General features: G+C 58.6%; 1 protein-coding gene across 8 annotated transcripts in view; it reads right to left on the bottom strand.

Moving 5' to 3' along the window:
• SYT7 (synaptotagmin 7) overlaps positions 1 to 17,830 on the bottom strand; it is a 56,646-nt gene that overhangs the window by 1,653 nt on the left and 37,163 nt on the right. For 4 of the 8 annotated variants that reach the window (XM_037839354.1, XM_037839357.1, XM_037839356.1 and 1 more), the window contains 6 exons: positions 14,526 to 14,648; positions 10,071 to 10,206; positions 6,157 to 6,427; positions 2,965 to 3,134; positions 2,414 to 2,528; positions 2,040 to 2,239 (listed from right to left, as the gene is read on the bottom strand). In XM_037839354.1, coding sequence (XP_037695282.1) covers positions 2,040 to 2,239; positions 2,414 to 2,528; positions 2,965 to 3,134; positions 6,157 to 6,427; positions 10,071 to 10,206; positions 14,526 to 14,648 — 1,015 coding nt within the window. The remainder of the gene's footprint in view (positions 1 to 2,039; positions 2,240 to 2,413; positions 2,529 to 2,964; positions 3,135 to 6,156; positions 6,428 to 10,070; positions 10,207 to 14,525; positions 14,649 to 17,830) is intronic. The other 4 variants (XM_037839355.1, XM_037839361.1, XM_037839362.1 and 1 more) reach the window with 1 other exon arrangement.

Here is a 17,830-nt window from a genome sequence, read left to right as displayed (position 1 = left end):
TCAGCATCTCAATGTACCATCGCAGTGTAAGATGATGGCAGTGGGGGAAACAGGGCAGGGGGGACATAGGACTCCCTTAACTACCTTTGTAACTTTTCTGGAATCTAAAATTATTCCCCAAATAGAAGTAGAAATAAAATAAAATAGCAAATTAAAAAAAAAATACTGGGGGCAAGCCCAGCTCTGCCATGTACCAGTGGCGTGGCCTCTCTTGGCCTCGGTGCCTCCTTTGTAAAATGGGCTGATACTAGTACCTGCCTCACGGACTGCCGGCTGCCCAGCCTGGCCTGGAGGGGTGGGTTCTCTCGGTCAGTGGCTCTGGCCCTCTGAGGCTGCTTGACAGCTTATTCCAACCAGGCCACAGAGCCCTGGGGCCTCTGTGCACCCGCCGAGCACAGGGACTTGCCCACCTCTGCAACGTCAGCCCCATGTGATGCCCACAGTCTGGAGCAGTGCCAGGCAGATGGCAGCTTCCTGCCTTCCAGGGGCTGAGCTGGGGCCAGGGGGTGGATGGGTTCAGATCTCCACGGGATCCTTAAGCTACCCAGGCCAAAGTGGGAACAAATCCACTCACGCCTTGGTCCAGCCAACAGAAGGCAGGAGCTTTCCAAAAGGAGCTCTACTTGGTACCTAAGAAAACCCAACTCCAAAAGGAGAAGAATCAGAAGAGCCCGGAAGAAGATACTCGGTTGGCTCGTGGCCTGAGTTGGTGAAGAGGGGCTCAGCTGGCCCCAAGCCCTGCCCAGAGCTCACGCTCCTGCTGCGGTGTGGGAGGTGCTGTCCTGGGGAGCTGTCCCCCCCGTGACCACTCTCTGGGCCACGCTTGATGGCAGGCAGGGCCAGCAGTCCTCTTGGAGGCCAGGCTGCCTCCCCTACGCACGCAGTTGAGTTCACCTGCCCAAGGGATGCCTCCAGCTCAGCCCCCTCTCCTGTGGGTGCCCTGCTGGCTCTTTTCTGTCTCCCCCAGAAAGGGTGATGTTCTGAGTGACCTGCGTTCACCCCCACTCGCTCCTGGCAGCCACCTCCCCACCTGACCGACCCTCTGGCTCCCTGTACCGCACCTGGTCAAACCACCATGTCTGGAATGGACACATGGGCCCCTAGCAGGAACATTTCAGAAATAACTTTTATTATAATAGCAGCTATCACATTCATTCCAGGGACTATGCTAAGCACTTCACTTGTGTTTTCTTATTTAATCCTCCCCAAACCCTGTGAAGTGAGGAATATCCTACCCTCGTTTTGAGAGGAAGAAACAAGGCTCAGAGAGTAATAGCTGTTAAGAGGTGGGGCTGGAGCTGCACCAGGCAGTCTGATTCCCGAGCCTGCGTTCTTAACACCAAGCCATTGATACAGGAAATGGATATTTCAAAGTAGAAAAATGGAAGGGCTTAAATTACAGAATCACATCCTGGAAAAACTCAGGGCCAGGCATGGGATTTTTTTTATTACTGTTAAAATATAATAATAAGAGGTCACTTCCCATAAAGAGGACTTTCAAAGTTTTCCAGCAATTCCTATACCACTCTGTGACATTCTGTAGGGTTGGTATTAGTAGCTCCATTTTACAGATTAAAATTCAGAGAGGCGGAGTAACTTGCTCAAGGTCACACAGCGGTGTAGTGGCAGTTGAGGTGGGAATTGAAGCCAGGTCCTTAGAGTCTGACTGCAGTTCTTGGTGCTGCACCACGGAGTGGACCCTGGGCACTGCCCACCCGGCTGGCCCTCTGCAGACCAGACCCTTGGTGACATTGCCCCGAGGCCCTTGTCCTGTCTCAGAGTCTTGCTTAAAAAAACCCTCTTTTGGGGATCCATGGCATTCTCTCTCTCACTTCCTTCTTTCCCTGACCTTCCAGTAGTGTGGCCTAAGCTTACTGACCAACAGGAGGGCACTGAGAAAGGAACCTCAGGAAGAATTGCGTCCAATCCCTTACTTTTCAGGTGAGAAAGAGGAGGCCCGGAGAGGGGGTGGGACTGGCCCGAGGTCTCAAGGGACAGGCCTGCACCCCACCCCCCTGCTCCCACCGGCCCGGCCCTACCTTGCCAATGACGTCATTGCGGCTGAGCCTGTCCTTGTCCATGACGGTGATGATGATGGTCGTCTCCCTCAGCTTTTCTGTGGGGATGTCGAAGGCGAAGGACTCATTGAAGATGGGGTTGAGGTTCCTCTTCATCGTCACGGTCTTCTTCTTCTCCACCCGCTTGTCCTTGTACATCAGCCACACCTTCACGTAGGGGTCTGGTGGGGGCGGGAGGCGGGTCAGAGGGGCAGTGGGGAGGATTCCCAGGAGCCCCCTCCCCTTCCGAGTTGGCAGCTGGGCCCGGAGGGGGGGGCTGTGAGTGGGGGGCCGGGGTCGTGTCCCTGGAACGCCCCCCAGCCCACCCCGCCCTTGGCCATGAGGGGGCCCAGCACCTGAGGTCCCCCCAATGTCCATGGCTTTGAGGTTCCGGGCTTTGATGATGTTCACGATGATGGAGTTGGCAGAGGGGTTGTAGCAGAGAGATAAGAGCAGCTCCCCTCGGCTCCCCTGGGAGGGAGATGGGAGGGTGAGGCTGGGCCACGGGGAGGGGTTTGGGGACTCGGAGGGGGGGCAGGCTGGAGAGCTGCCAACCTGACCCGGTGCCCTCTGTCACCCCCTGCACACTTGTCTTCCTTTGACTTTATCCCCTCACCTGGCAGGTCTGTGCACCCCCCACCCCCCAACCCCAGACCCTGCTCTCTGAACAGAGCCCCGATTCTTTATCACAGCTCAGGGTGGGTCTCCCCAAGAGCCGAGCACCAGCTCTCAGACCGCTGGCAGGAACCCTGCTCCATCGGGGGCCTGCCTGTCTGCACCCCCTCCCCATACCCCTCCTGGCCACCCCCCTCTGGTTTCCAAGACCGAGGAGGGACTAAGGGACTGGATCCACCACCCCCAACCCTCCAGGCCCCCTCCAGCCAGGAACCCACAGGTGGGGCCTTACACTCCCATCGCTGCATGGCTTCAGATCCTTCCAGAAGGTCTGCATCTGGGTCAGGTCCACCTTGTTGAGGGGGATGGACACTTCCCCAATGGGGTCATTGCGGCTGAAGCGGTCATAGTCCAGGACCTGGAGGTAGAGCACCCGCTGCACCACCTTCTCGTAGGGAAAACCTGGAGGGCAGAAAAGAGCAGGTGAAGAGCAGGACACAGGGGCCACGGGAGGTCCAGGAAGAGCTAGGTCCCTGGACGGGACTGTCTGCCACCCGCACCCGGGCACAGCAGGGCAACAGCCAGCACCGGAGGGTTAGCAAGAACTGTCATCTTCTCATTCGTCTTTCTCAACAATTCTCCAAGGTGGATGGTATCCTGTCCATTTTACAGATGAAGAAACTGAAGCTCAGGTGGCTAAATTAGCTGCCCAGAATCCCACAGGAGCAGAAATGGGTCTCAAACTACCTCTCATTCATTCATTCATTATTCATTCATTCTTTCTTTCTTTCATTCACTCATCAGGTCTCCACCTCGGTGGGTGGGAAGCAGCTCCCTTGCTCTCTGGGCAGCCTTGCCCAGTTGTCCTGAGGCAAGTCCGGGCACGTGGCTCTGCCTAAGATGGCCACAGCTGCCCGAAAGCAAGCCCCACGAAGTTTCAGAGGGAGCATCCCGGAGAGGGAAATGGCAAAGGCATAAATGGGAGCAGACACATGTCCCTGTCTCCACTGCCACCTCCCTCATCCAAGCCACCGGCACCTCTTGCCTGGACAGTGGTGACAGCCTTCTGACTGCCCTCCCTGCTTCCACGCTTTTCTCAAGTCCATTCTCAATCCAGCCACCAGAGTGATCTTTTAAAAATAGAAATCGCATCATGATCCTCTTTGGCTTAAAGCCTTTCAACGGTCTCCCAGTGCACTTAGAATAAAAGCTGTGAACCCTATCTTGGCTTCAAGTCCCATCACAATTTGGCCTGCTGTTCTCTCCCAGCTCATCTCGTGACCGCTGGGCTCCAGCCACCCAGCCTCCTTTCCACCCCTCAACACCATGACTTTTCCTGCTGGCCACCCACCGTGCCACCCCCTCCACCTTATTCTCATCCTTCAGGTCTCGGCTTTCTTCCCTGTTACCCCAGATGGGGACTGGTCCCCCGCTGCACACTTCCAGTACTTCTATCCAGATCCACCACCCCCAAGCTGTAACACAGACTTAGCCACCTGCTTCCTCGAGTCCCGTCTGTCTCTCCCACTAGGCTGGATTTCCAAGAGGGCTCTCAGTCACCAACCACTGATCCCAGCATCTACCCCATTTCTGGCATGTATTAGGTACCCCAGAGATGTTTGTTGAGTGAATAATTAATTGACTGAAACACCGGGGAAATGGCTTGCTGGAGCAGTAGGAGTGTGCCAAAGGAAAGCCAGCGGAAGGAGCCTGGATGGCATGGAAAAGTCATGGGGAGCCAAGATAAGTTCTGGAGCCAGGGAGTCACTTGATTTGGGGAGGCTTTGTCTGATGGGGGGGGGGTATGCAGGGCTGGCCTGGGAAGGGTAGGGAGCAGAGGCCAGCCTGGAGGGTCCAGATTAGACTGTGGGCAGGAAGGAGAAGGACATGCTTCAGCCCAATTGGTGGGAGTGGGGAAGGGGAGGGGAGGGGAGGGGAGGGGAGGAGAAGGGCTCTAGAGGATTCCAGCACCTTCAGCCTGGAGACTCTGGAAGCATCGAGGAGCCTCTGACAGGAGCAGGTGAGCCGGCAGAAGAAATACTACATTACCCAAACCCCTAACCCTCCAGCATCTGAATTCCTTTAGGGTCCCCTTCCTCATACTGAAGTGGGCTATGTCTTGTTCATCTTGGGGTCCCCCAGGGACCTTTGGCAGTTATTTAGGTGAAATGCATTAGGGCAAGGCTGCTTGGGACAACAGAAGAGGCAGCTTCCTATCTGGCAAACTCACTCATCTACCAGAACCCATCCTGAAATACCCTTCTTCTGGGAAATGTTCTTCAGTGCCACCAGGGGAGCTTATGCTGGGTTCCTGCAGCAGCTTTCATGCTGGATATGGTTTATCCATGTGGCTCTGTCCTCCAGTAGATCTGAAACACCTTGGGGGCCAAAAGTGTACCTCATTCTTTAGGGCACTCCCAGCGCCCAGGATATTTGCTGCGCAGCCCCTAGCTGATGCTGGGTACGTGTTTGTGGCAGGAACTGGTGGATTGGGGCTCTGCACATGAACCTCGCCCCTCCAGATGACCACATACACCCTGGAGCCTCTTGGTGGTAGTCCCATCTCTAACCTGGGGCGGTGGGGGTCCAGAAACACACAAGCATCCACCAGCTCACCCTCAGTGGCTATCACTCTGGGGAGCAGGTGGGGTGCCGAGTGGCTGAGACAACAGCTGGGGGAGAGCCTCTGGTGGGCACACTGGTGTGTTCTGGAGAGCCAGGGCAGTATTCTCCCTGGTTGAGCTGGCTGTCAGGAAAGGGTTATAGAAAGGGTGGGCTCCAGGCACCCAAGGGCCTGGGACAGACATGTCATCTCACTCGAGGCGGGCTGGGAAATCATTCCCCCATCACACATCCAGCTTCCTGGTTACCTTGAATCCTCAGAGATAAGACAAAAGACCAGGCTTTTGAAAAGGGGCCTCTGGACGTGACAGCGTAACAAACTGCTCTAAAGCATTTTCTGGGTGTGTTTACTAATTTGTTGAATCCTCATTATTATCATCTCTATTTTACAGAGGAGGAAGCCAGGACGCAGGGAGGCTTGGGGAGCCACAGCCTGTGCTCTTCACTGTGACGCAGGGGTGGCTCTGGGGTGCTCCACCCTGGACGCCACGGGTGCCTCCCTCCCTGCCTTGGCTGAGATCTGTGTCAGCAAGAAACCCCACAGCCTCTGGCTGTGACGCCAGCCCCTGTGACCTCATCCCAGCTAGATGCAAAATACATCAGGTTAACCGGGCCAAGGCGTCTGCGTGTGTGGGCGTGTGCAAGTTCACGTGCATCTCTGCACCTGCGCGTGCACACAGGCCTGCACATATCTCACATGCTTGCATGTATGTGTGCATTTGTGTGCCTGTGACTTTGTGTGCCTGCAAAAGTGTGCATCGATGTGCTTGTGCATGCGGTCACACATGAATACGAGTGAGCTGTGTGGTGTGGGTGGGGGTGGCGGAGAGGGCCCTGCTGGGGAGGCCGGCGCCCGACTCACCTTCAAAGAGGAAGGTCTCGTTCCAGTGGGGGTTCAGGTTCTTCCGCTTCACCTTGGTCTCCAGCTTGTGCTTCTTGTCTGGCAGCAGGTAGATCTTGACGAAGGGGTCGCTGGTGCCGCTGAAGTCCTTGGCCGGCAGCTCCTGGGCCTTCATGATCTTCACGGTGAGCGTGGACTCCTGAAAGTTGTAGCCGACGCTGAACTGGATCCGGCCCAGGTTCTCTCGGCTGCAGCCCTCGTGGGCCTCGTCCTCCTCCGAGCCTGGGGAGAGCTGGGGGTGGGGAGAGGCCAGACAGTTGGGGAGGACTTGGCTTCCCCAGGGCCCCCAGCCTAGCTCATCCTCTGGTCACAGCACGGGGCCACTGGGCCCAATTTGCATCTAGGTGAGGAGACACAGGCCCAGGGGTGCCTTCACCTGGGTCACACAGGGAGAGACGGGCAGAGCCGGGACCAGCACCCCCATCTCTGCCCCATCTCCTGACCCCCAGGGCTGTGTGCCTGTCACCCACTCCCAGCCTCTCCTTGCAGCCTGGGCCCCTCTCCGGGCACCACCATGGGCTGAATTTCCCAGCCCTGTGGGCCTCGCTGGGAATTACACCAACATAGAGAACCTGGGCTACAAAACAGATGAGGGAGCTTGTTCACGTCTCAAAAGGGTTTACCTGGATACTCTTTGGGGAGGTGACTCTCAGGGGTGCTAAGGATGATGTGATTTACAAAACAAGACAGGTGAGTTTTCAGGAACAGCAGCTATTTGTGTCAGGCAGAATCACCTGGGACACTGCCAGATACGGAACCCCAGGCCCCACCCCCAGAGCGTCATTTGCTTGGGCTGGGGTCTGGCCTGGGCACCAGCATTATGTTTACAGAGTGCCTTCGATGGCTGCGTGGACACCCAGGGCCGAGAACCACTGGTGGGGGGGGGCTGCACCTGCTCTCTAGGCCACACTCCCGATGGGCGGGCAGGTAGGCCATGGCCAGGCAATGGAGAGTCACGCGGAAAACGTACAAAGTAAGGTGGGGTGGGGTGAGGGGTGGGGTCTTTCAGCCCATGGTTCTCTCCAATGGCTGCTCCCCGGGGAGACAGGGCAGGTGTAGATCCCTCCCCCAGCCTCCTGGGCCCAGCCATCCCCATCTCTAAGAGCTTCTGAGGTGACTGGGTGAGGGCCAGGGGTGAGACCCAGGGCAGCACCTGTCTTCTTTCCCCACCTCCCCTGAACAAGCCCTCTCTGGACCCCCACCTTCATCCTGCAGAGGCAGCCCCAAGCTCTGAAACATTAATAACGTGAATGATAAGAATGTGCATAATGCACACCTTCCATGGCTGAAGATGCTCCCATCACCTTCTTACTGCCACAGCCAGGCCTGGTACTTACCATCACACTCTAACCGAGGAGACTGGCTCAGAGTGGTTAAGTCACGGGTCTGAGGTTGCACAGCCAGTAGGGACCCCCTCTGACTTGCAAGGCCAGTTGCCATCAAAGGAGGCCCACACCCCAGGGGCCCACCCCCACCCCCAGCCAGGACTCACCTGCCCCGGGTGAGAAGCATCCAAATCATACTTATAAGAGAAACCCCACCAGACCCCAGCTGCCTGCCAAGCCGGGTGGAGCATGCCCTCACGTGCTCCTTGCATCGGCCCAATGAGGCGGGCACAATGGTGTTTCAGTTTTGGTTGGGGGCACAGGGAGGTGAACTAATGTGCCTCAAGTCACTTGTGACTAATGGCCACATTGGAACTGGAACCCAGGGCAGTGCCCAGAAATCAGGAGTGCCCTTCCAGCTGCCACACCCCTAGGCCACCTCATTGGGGGGGGTGGGGTTGGGATGCACCCCCTTTATTCATCACGGAAGAAGGGATCCAAGCCACTCCACCAGCTCCACCCAGGTCCATCAGGTATGGCTTCCTGGCCCAGGGGAACCCCTGATGGTTCCAAACCTCTGCTTGGGCCAGCCCCACTTCCTTTGAACCTTGGTTTCTGCATTTGCACAATGGGGCCCATGAGACCTTCCCTGTGGGGTTCCTGTGAGGGTTAAATGGGGTTCGTGTCTTCCTGGTCTGTCACCTGGCCCTGGTCAGTGATGGCTGTAGGACTGAGACCCTGGGGCACGGCATGAGTAGGCAAAGACCACTTGCCCCTCCCTGTTTCTTCTGAAGTTGGGGTGAGTCCCTGGTGAGTGGAGCCCAGGTGCCCCACCCCACCTGAGGGTCCCTCTGGTCACCTAGCCCCAGGCTCCCAAACAGGCTGGTTTGGAGGGTGGGAAGCCAGGCCTGGGCCGGGCCAGGTGGAAGGGGCAGTGGCTTTGTGCCTGCCCCAGCCTTGCCGAGCGTGGCCACAGCCCTGAGCCCTAATTAACCAGCTGGGGCAGCTCAAAGAGCCGTCTCCATGGCAACCGAGCTGGCCACCCCCACAGCAGCCCCGGGGGAGATGCTGCCCCAGCCCCTGCTCCTGCAAAAAGCAGCATCTGAAAGCAACCCGGCCAGCTCCCGTGCCAGGGCACGAGTGGCTGGGGTGGGGGTGTGGCCCGGCCTCCCTCCTCTCCGAAACCCCCTCCCCTCAGTTTCTTTGTCTGGTCAACTGTGGGTACCCAGCCCCTGTCCCCTAGCCCCCCAGTTTCTGACAGCCCAGGGCTGGAGCTCACAGGTATCAGCTGTGGTCACGGCATGACCCGGCTTTGATGTAAGGCTGAGTGATCAGACTCTGCCATCCCACCTCTGGAGCATCTGCAGGGATGGAGGTGGTAGCTGCCTCTCTTCATCTAGTTGCAGCCCTTGGGCCCCTCCCTGGGGGCAGCAAGGGACAGGCAAGCTGGCTGGGAAAGGGCCATTGCCTTTGGGAACTTGGCAGAGAGGCAGGGAGGCCGTGGCGATGCCTGTCTGGAGGCGAGGATGGCTGAGGCCAGTCCCATGGGTGGGGAAGCTGGAAAGGAGGGCAGTGGAGGGCCAGGTAGTGGGGCCTGTGGGGTGGGACAGAGGGGAGAGGTGGGGAAGCCCAAGGGAGACCAGATCTGGGATGGGAAGTGCCAATCTAGATCCAAGAGGAATGCAGGCTCTGAGGCCTCACTAAGGCCTGCAGACTCAGAATCTGCATTTTAGCAAGATCCCCAGGTGACTCGTGTGCACATTAAAATGTGAGCTCTCATCCTCTCTCCAGAGAATGGGCAGGGATGGCTGGTGAGAGCTGGCAGGAGAGGGGGGCCTGGATGCTCCAGGGGACTGGGCCAGTGGGCAAGGATACCCTGAATTGAATATCGGGCAGGGGAGGGTCCGAGAGCCCACAGGGCACAGCTCAGAGATCCAGGGAGGAAACTGACTTGCCCCAGGTCTTACCAGGTTGGTCGGGGGCAGTTTCCCAACCTCACGTCCTCCCAAAGCCTTCTTGGGATTTCTGAGCTCCAGATCTTTAACTGATTACTGCCTGCAAACCTCTGGCTGCCCCATCGCGGTGTCCTCTCCCTGGGGCGGCCCTGGCCTGTTGGGAGAGTTCTGGTCCCCAGGGCTCTTTGGAAAATACGGGCGGGTCAAAGGCCGTGACTCACCTCCGCTGCCAGGGGGTGCCAGGCAAAGCCATGCCCTCTCTACCCCCCAGAAATGGATACTGGGGGAGGGTCACCGGTCTGGGGGCATGCTGCAGGGAAGGGGCTCCTTTCTATCCCAAACCCTCCGCCCCACCCTTTCCAGTTTGGATCATGTGGAAGTTTCCTCAGGCCCCTTCTCAGTGCAGAAAAGGATTAAGGAGGATGGGCCTTGGCGTTCATTTGACAGACGTGGACACTGAGGCACTGAGGGGTTATTTTAGTGAAAAGGCTGGGAAAAGAGGCCAGGCCTGGCCGACCCCATCACCAGGCTGCGTCTGCTCCTCTTCCGCGCCCCCCACTCCCCGCTGCACACCTCCCCCCCCAGCCCTTCTCACCATGAGCATCTCGCTGGTGAGGGAGTTGACGAGGTCAGAGACCGAGGAGCGGGGCTCAGTCCGGGCGTCAGAATCATCGTGGGGCGTCTGGCCCGGCACTGGCGCTGTGTTCACTGCCTTCCCTCCTGCAGGCAGCCTGGAGGGTGGGGTGGGGGGGTGTCCAAAATGAGCCTGGGTCAGGGGCGTCAGGGCCCTCTCTGGGGGCCCGAGTGTCTGATGGAAGTGGAGACCCTGTCCCCCAGAAGGCCTGGGGCCATCCTGCTGGCCCTGCCCCCCTCGCCTTGGCCCTGCGGCCTCTGCTTTGTTGGGGGCTCCCACTCCTCTTGCTCCCCAGAAAAGCCCCCACCCTCCAGTCCCTGGCTCGGCATGGTGGTCTCCAAGTGCGCCTCCCCTCCCCACCCCAGACCTGCTCCCCCGACCCCCAGCTGGGAGGGGTCCTCTGCGGTGGCGTGTCCTGGCCATCTCGCTGCGTCATCACCCGCTGCAAACACGCCCAGGGTGTCTGTCCCTCGGAGGCCCCCACCTGTGTTTGCTCAGGCTCAGCAAGGGCACTGGTGCCCTTCCCACCCATCAGATCCCAGACTGAGGAGGCGGGTGGGGGCTGCTGTCCACACAGCTCCATCCAGTAGAACTTTCTACCACAACGGAGGAGCCAGCTGATATAGTAGCCACGAGCCACACGAGGCTATTGAGCCCTGGACATGTGGCTAGGGTGACTGAGAAATGAATTTCTAATTTAACTTCAATTACAGGAGCCACAGGTTGGGGAAGACAAGCCCATAGGCCTTGTACCCCAGTCCCCACCCTTCGCTACATCAGGCAAGGCTCTTGTCCAGGGGCAGAGAAAGATCCGGCTGCTCTGCCCCAGGCCCCGTCTACTCCATGCCATACCCCAGGAAGCCAGGCTCCCGGCTCAGGGTCTGGGTGGTTGAGTCCAGGCTCCGTTCAGCCCAGGGCCCAAGGAGGTGGTGTGGGAAAACTGCCCAGGGACCAGGCTGGAACGTCCCGCGAGGAGGAGGAGGGTGGGGGTGGGTGCTATGAGGCTCGGACAGGCTAGAGCAGAGGAGCTGGGAGAGCAACAGAGCCACGGACTCAGACACTCAAGGCTGGACACAAACCACAGCCCCTGCCAGCCCACAGTCAACCACAGCCGACAGGCAGACACGCACGGGTACATGCCAGGCCCCAGCGGGGAGACACTGGGCTCCAACAGCAGGCAGGCGTGCACACACACACAAACACGGGCACACTGAAAAGGCCACAGCAGCAAGGCAAGTCAATCAGAGCAGCCACGATGACACACACACACACACACACACACATACACACACACAGCCATGGGCACACTTAGATCCTGGGAGGAGACACACTGGGGAAGCCCGGGCATGCCACCGTGTGCACGTGAATTGGGACCAAGGGAAATGGGAGAAAAAAATAAGTGGCTTTAGGGACAGATGCCCTGAGAATCCGACGCACGAGACACCTGCCGTGAAAACTTGGACTTGCTGAGATGCAGTCCCACCCCACCCTGCCGGGCATCCCCTCCATGAGGCGCGGACACGGCGGCACACGCACGCACACACGGACACACATGTGGACACGTGCTCACGCAGACAGGCAAGGGGAGGAAGAGGAGATTGAAATAGCTGGAGAGGTAAAGTCAGGTTAAAAATAGAGCGGGAGAGGAGGAGAGTGACTGCTGAAGGTATGAAAAACTCGGAGTTATTTTGGCCACACCACAGCGTCAGCACAGCTGCAAAGCAGCCTGGGAAAGAGGGTCAGCACCGCTGAAGCTGTCAGAGGCCGTGGGACAGAGAGACAGAGAGAGAGACGACAGGCACAGAGAGAGGGAGAGGCCGAGGGGCCCTTGTCACCGGCCCAGGGACAGCCCTGTGAGGAGCAGATGGGAGGAAAGAGAGAGAGGCCAAGAAAGGTTAGTCAGAGACGTGTGAAGGCGGCTGCTGGGGTGGACAAGGAGGGGCGAGGCAAGGCAGAGAGGAGGCGGGGAACACACACGGGACAGAAGAGGAGAGCAATGGGGGGCCTGGCCCCCGCCCCGCCCCCCACTGGTGGGGGTGGGGCCACGGTGGAAGCCATTTGGATCCCAAGGCACAGTGGTGACAGGCATGGGTAAAGGTGAGGGCGGAAGGGTGCAGTGGAATGGGCATGGCAGGTGTGGGTGCCAGAGCTGGCACGGCCTTCCTCCCCGCTGCCTGGGTCCCAGGGCATTCTGAAGGCCGGACGTGGAATCTGTGGATGTGATGGGGCTTTGGGGCCACCAAGAATCCTTGGTGGGGGTGGGGGGCAGGGACCCTTGCAACTCCCTGTTGGCTTGCGGGGACACACTCCCACCCTGCTCGGAACCTGCAGAGGCCGCATCCCTGGAGACCTTTGTGAGCCTGATGCTAACAGACTGAAGTGGCCCAGTGTTGTCCCTGGCACCAGCTAAGGGCCCTACTCCAGACACATCTGGCCAAGGAGACAGCCAGGGTGGAGAAGGGGGCCTTGGACAGGGGTCGAAGGGCAGACCCTGGTCTAGTGGGGGAAGCCGAGGAGGAAAGGGACAGCCGGCCCAAGCCCACCATTCTCAGATCCAGGAGCCTGCAGGGGTGGGGGTCCTGAATGCCTGGTGCCCCGTGGATGGTGCCGATGCAAGCCCCGGTGTGGGCAGAGTCTGCTGGGAGGGAAGCCCTTGGTTCGCCCCAGTGGTGGTGAACCTCTGGGTAAACACCCCAAAGGCCGTGAGAAATGAGTTTCCAGGATGGGGTGGGCACGACCAGGTGGTGATGACATGGGTCCACTGGGAAAGTCAGGCCAGGTGGAGGCAAGGGCTCTCTACCTCCACCTCCACCTTTCCCAGGAAGGAAGGGGACAAGCTGATGTCATGATCAGATGGGATGCGTATGTTAAAATATGGAGTGAGACCTAAGTGGCAAGGAGATAAAAATAGGCTGTGGGTGAAAATGGAGCCAGTTAATTAACACATGGGTGAAGTGAAATCTCGTTTCCAGCCTGTATCTGCTCCCTCACGCTTCACACCTGTCCCCAGCAAGGGGCTCAGGTTCTTGGCATGCTTGCCACTTCTGGAGGGTTCCTGCACCCTCTCGCCCATGGCCCATGGCCCTCTGGCCTGACACCCAGCTTTGAGGACCCTGCCCAGGCAGCTGTGGCTCCTGCAGCACCTAGTGGGGTGGGGTGGCAGGTTCCACTCCTCCCGCAACCCCAGACATGGGCTCTGGGCTGGGCACCATCTGTGCCACTGAGCAGAAAACTGGCCCAGCTCTCCTCTATCCCGCTCCCCGGAGACTCTGGCTTTGCCCCCCGTAGACAGGCAACTGTGGACTAAGATGGGAAGGAGAGAGGGTTGGTCTCCAGAAGCCACTGGAGGGAGGACAGGCAAGTCAGCTGTCCAGCTCTCAGCCTCTGTACCTTCCGGAAACCACGAGCCCCTGGCAGCCACCCTAGACAGTCCCTTCCTGCCCTGAAAGGCCTTTTGATGAGCTTCAGGGTCACCCGTCCAAACCCAGCTGCTGCCTGGCTCACAGAGATCTGACAAGTGCCCCCGCTCAAGGGGTCTGTCATCCTCATTAGAAGTCTGGCATGTCAGAGCTGGAAGGGCCGTTCCTTAGAAGTCACCCTGTCCACCGCCATCATCCAACAGATGAGGAGGCACAGACCCAGGAGGGACTGTGACTTGCCCAAGGTTGCAGAGCGAAGGTAGAAGCTAGAAGGTGGGATTCCTGGCTGCCAGGCCACCAGATTTCCTGTAGGCCTGGGGTGGGTCAGCAGGGACCTGACCCACCTGTGTTGAAATTCTGCTCCAGGGCTATCCCCTCCTGCTATCCCCGAGCTCAGGGGCTGCCTTCTTGGCTCTGTCACCGAGCCTCTCCAACACCCCAGACTCTCCCCGCCAGGGCTCCCCTTCCATCAGCTGAGCACCCCAGTCATGCCCCTGCGGTGGAGGTGCAGCCACCTCCCCAGTGGGCCTCCAGGCAAGAGTGAGGTTGAGGCAGCGGGGATGAGGGAGAACAGGCTGGAGCCCCTTCCCTAACATCCCCCCTGGCCCGCCAACCTCAGAGAAACAGGGATTTCCGGGACAAGGGGTGGGGGACAGAGATGAAAGATGGAGGGGGCAGCAGAGGGGGGAGCCAAGCAGGAAGATGGGGGCAGAAAAGGCTGTGCTTGCTCTGGGCGAGGGGCAAGCATGCCCGGGGAGCAGGCTTGATCCAGAATGGTCCCAGGATGGCCGCAGTGGCCTCCGACCCAAGGAATGCCACAGAGGGGGCCGTGTGTGGGGACACTGCCTGGGGCGGGGGCCTTGTCCTCCCGGCTCCAGCATCCGCGGAAGGCGCCGCTGCCCTTGGCCGGCAGCCGGGCTGGTGGGAGCCGCGGCCTCTCCGCGCCTCCTCCTCTGCCACCGCCGCCGCCTCTGCGGGCCCTCGCCCGAGCTCGTACCTCTTGTCCCCCTGAGCGTTCTGGTTCTGCTGGGTTCCTGGGTTTTGCAGATCAGGGATATTGGCAAAGTCATCCTGTTCCGAAAGCCCTAAGACCAGGGATAGCACCACCATCCGGCCCTCCCTGCCCGGCGTGGGCAGCCCACCAGCCGGGGCAGAGCAGGGAGGCCCCGGGGGTGCAGGCAGGGGTGGGGGGCGGAGAGAGAGAGACAGACAGAGACAAAGAGAGAGAAGAAAACAGCTGTTAAGAAACGGGCCCTGCAGGAGAGAAACCAAACCTCAGTCAACAGTTGGAGGAGTGGGGGGTGGAGGCAGGGCCAGGTTCTCTGGAGAAGAGCAAGGAGGGGGCTGGGCAGAGGCCTGCAGGGATGGGGGTCTGGCTGGGAGGGTCCCCGGGGACCTGCGGGGAGGGCGAGCACAGCCCATTTCCAAAGGCTAAATTCATATCCAGCTGCACAAAGACTAGTGGTTCCACGATGCGGACCTTCAGGGCCCCTGGGGGAGGGGCCGGGGCTCTGTCGTCATCATCTTGCTTCGGGACTATGCCGGCAGGTTTGGGCTCCCTGATGGGAGGTTCTTAGAAAGTTTTGAAATCCAGTGGGCACTGCACTCTGAGCTTAAGGAAACCCCTTGTAAAGACATCTCTAGGTCACCATCAACCAAATGTCCTCAGTTCCAACAGGGGTCTTGGGAGCCCCCTTGGGATAATTGGCCCATCAGAGAAGAACAGAAGTCCCTTCTGGAAAACGGTCCTTGGAGGTGTCCCTGCCACACTGGGCCTCCTCCATGAAGGCTTTTGGGTCCAGATCCAGGGCTTTCCTTGGAGAGGCAGTCCAGGAGTTATCACGGAACAGAAGTGGAGAAAGAGAAAGTGGAGGGATTTGGCTCCTGGGTCGTGCAAGTCTGCAGGAGACTGGACAGGGCTACAAGGAGACTGTGAGGCAGGAGGAAGGTGTGAAGGAGGCTGGAGAGAGCCTGCTGTCATGGAGGCATAGTCGAGGCAGACAAGGAGCTGCCAGGTGGGCAGCAGCATGAGGTCAGAGGTCAAGTCTGCCCCCCCCCCCCCAAGATAACCACTGGGCAATTGCCTGGGGGCTTTGTAAGGTAACTCCTTTCTGAGGGAGGTAAAGGAAGCATCAGTGGCCCACGGGTTCTCGAGACCACTTGTCACCGTGGGCATATCCTGGGTGCTTGAGGAGCTCATCTGGCAATGGGTTTTTCCGCAAAACAATGGAAGAGGGATTCTCGACGGCACAGGAATGAAAGCTTACCTCGAGAAGGGCCAAAGGAAAGATGGGAAGGCTCAGGACTGTTCCTGAGAGGAAGGGAGCCTGGGTCAGGAGCCCACCACTTCGGCCACCGTCAAGGAACGCAAGCTTAGAGGGGAAGCATTTGCTATCACTACTTCTCAGAGAGGCTGTCAAAAAGGCAACTCAAACAGGCAACAAATGGCCTCTGAGTTGAGGAACGGGGCCCAAGGGGTCCCAGGAGACGGAAGATGCCGGTGGGTGCAGGGTGCAGGGAAGACGCTGAACGGGCACCACGCCCTCCTCCGTCTTGGCGTCGGCCTGGGCACGGTCCCGCCGGAGACTTTGCATTGGTGTCTAACTTCTGGGCAGCAATCGCCCCCTTCCTCAGGACAAACCCTTGTTTTCCTCGTCCTCTGCCCACCGGGGCTCTTCCAGAGTTGGTAAAATTCCACTTGGCTGCTTAGGACCTAGTTGAGCTGGGGGAAGGCAAACCCAACCAAACAACATGTTTTTCCCTGATTGATGCATTTTTCAGAGACTCCTTTTGCTTTTTTTTCTTAAAAACGAAACGGCTCCTCGGCAGAAATACCCAATTTGTCATTCTCTCCAATCCTTCAGGCCACAGGGGCAAGGATGAGGGGCAAGAGGAGGAGGGAGCTGGGGGAGAAGCTGTCGGTGGGGAGGGGGTCACCCTCAGTCAGCAGCATGGGCAGCTGAACTATAAGGTGGGGGTAGGCAAACAATTGTCCCTGGCCTGTTTTTGTATTGCCACATAAGAACTATGGTTTTTATATTCTTAAAGCATTGCTTAAAAAAAGGAACATGTGATAGACAACACGTGTACTGCAAAGCCTAAAATATTTATGATCTGGCTCTTTACAGAAAAAGTTTGCAGACCCCTGCTGCCAGGGACTACAAGTGGAGGAGGTGGGGGGTTGGGGTGAGCTCTGGGAGGTGACCAGCAGGTGGTGGTGGTGGTGGGCGGTGCTGAAAGCTGTGGGTTGGGAGATGTGTTGGCCGAGTCAGGGTGGGTGGAGAGGACGCTGGTATAGGATTCTCGCCCATCACTAGGGAGGCAGCTGGGGGAGGGGAGGGTTGGTACACTGGGCCCTCCTGCTGCTGCTTTCTTTTTTCTCTCTGAGCCTAGAGAGGCCCATGCCCGAGTCTGGCAGTTGCTAAACAGGAAGTAGTAGTGGTGGCTGTGGAAAGAGCAACCTGAGGCCAGAATTTGCAGAGGGATACGGGGGTCCCAGCTGGCTCTCAGTGCTGCACAAGCCACGGCAGAACCAATTCCCTTGACTCTCCTAGATCCGCACCAGTGCCCTGCCATCTGTAACCCAAACAAACCAGTGCCCGAAAGCTGGGAGACTCCACTGGACATCTTGTCTTCTGCAGGTGTCCGGCTGAATTCCCGAGGGTCCCTGGGTGTGGTAGAGCCCCTGTGGGTGCACTGTCCAGACTTCCAAGGAGAGCCATAGATGGCATGTCCTGCTGAGCCCAGACCACAGGCCACTTGCACGAGTGTGGCAAACTGGCATGGAGGGCCTCTTCCGTTGGGGTCCCTCTCCCAGGGGCAAAGCTCCAGTCTACCTGGGAAGCTCTGGCTGGGGTCTCAGACCTGGCGTTCGGGGACTTGCTGGCCTTCGGAGTCCCCACACCTTGTCAATGAGCTGGCCTTGGCCTTGGCTTTGGCTTTCCCCTTGTCCTCCCTTTCTCCTCCTCTCTCCAGAGAGTCCTGCTCTGTGAAAAGTGCTCCCAGGGAAAATCCGGCAATGGGAGCATTCCCTGGAGCCTGGAAGGAAGCTCATGTTCAGGCCCGAGGAGGCAGGTGATGTTGGGGACCACAGATCCCTTGAGGTCGTGACTGGGGAGGAGGCTGATGGACAGGAGGAGGGGCGAAGGGCTGGGGGCAGGGGAGGTCAAGGTTAGGCTTTGCCAGTCCGCCCTTATTTCTCAGACCTGCACACTCGAAAGAAGGCTCTGATTCATTAACAACATTTCCTAAAGCTTTGGGGGAACACGCCAGGTTTGTCCTCAGGGGCTGGGTTATAATGGG

Source organism: Choloepus didactylus, chromosome 6, assembly GCF_015220235.1.
Source record: "Choloepus didactylus isolate mChoDid1 chromosome 6, mChoDid1.pri, whole genome shotgun sequence".
NCBI classification, from domain to species: domain Eukaryota; kingdom Metazoa; phylum Chordata; class Mammalia; order Pilosa; family Megalonychidae; genus Choloepus; species Choloepus didactylus.
The sequence above is the reverse complement of the archived record's forward strand: the minus strand, read 5'-3'. Positions and strand labels throughout refer to the sequence as shown.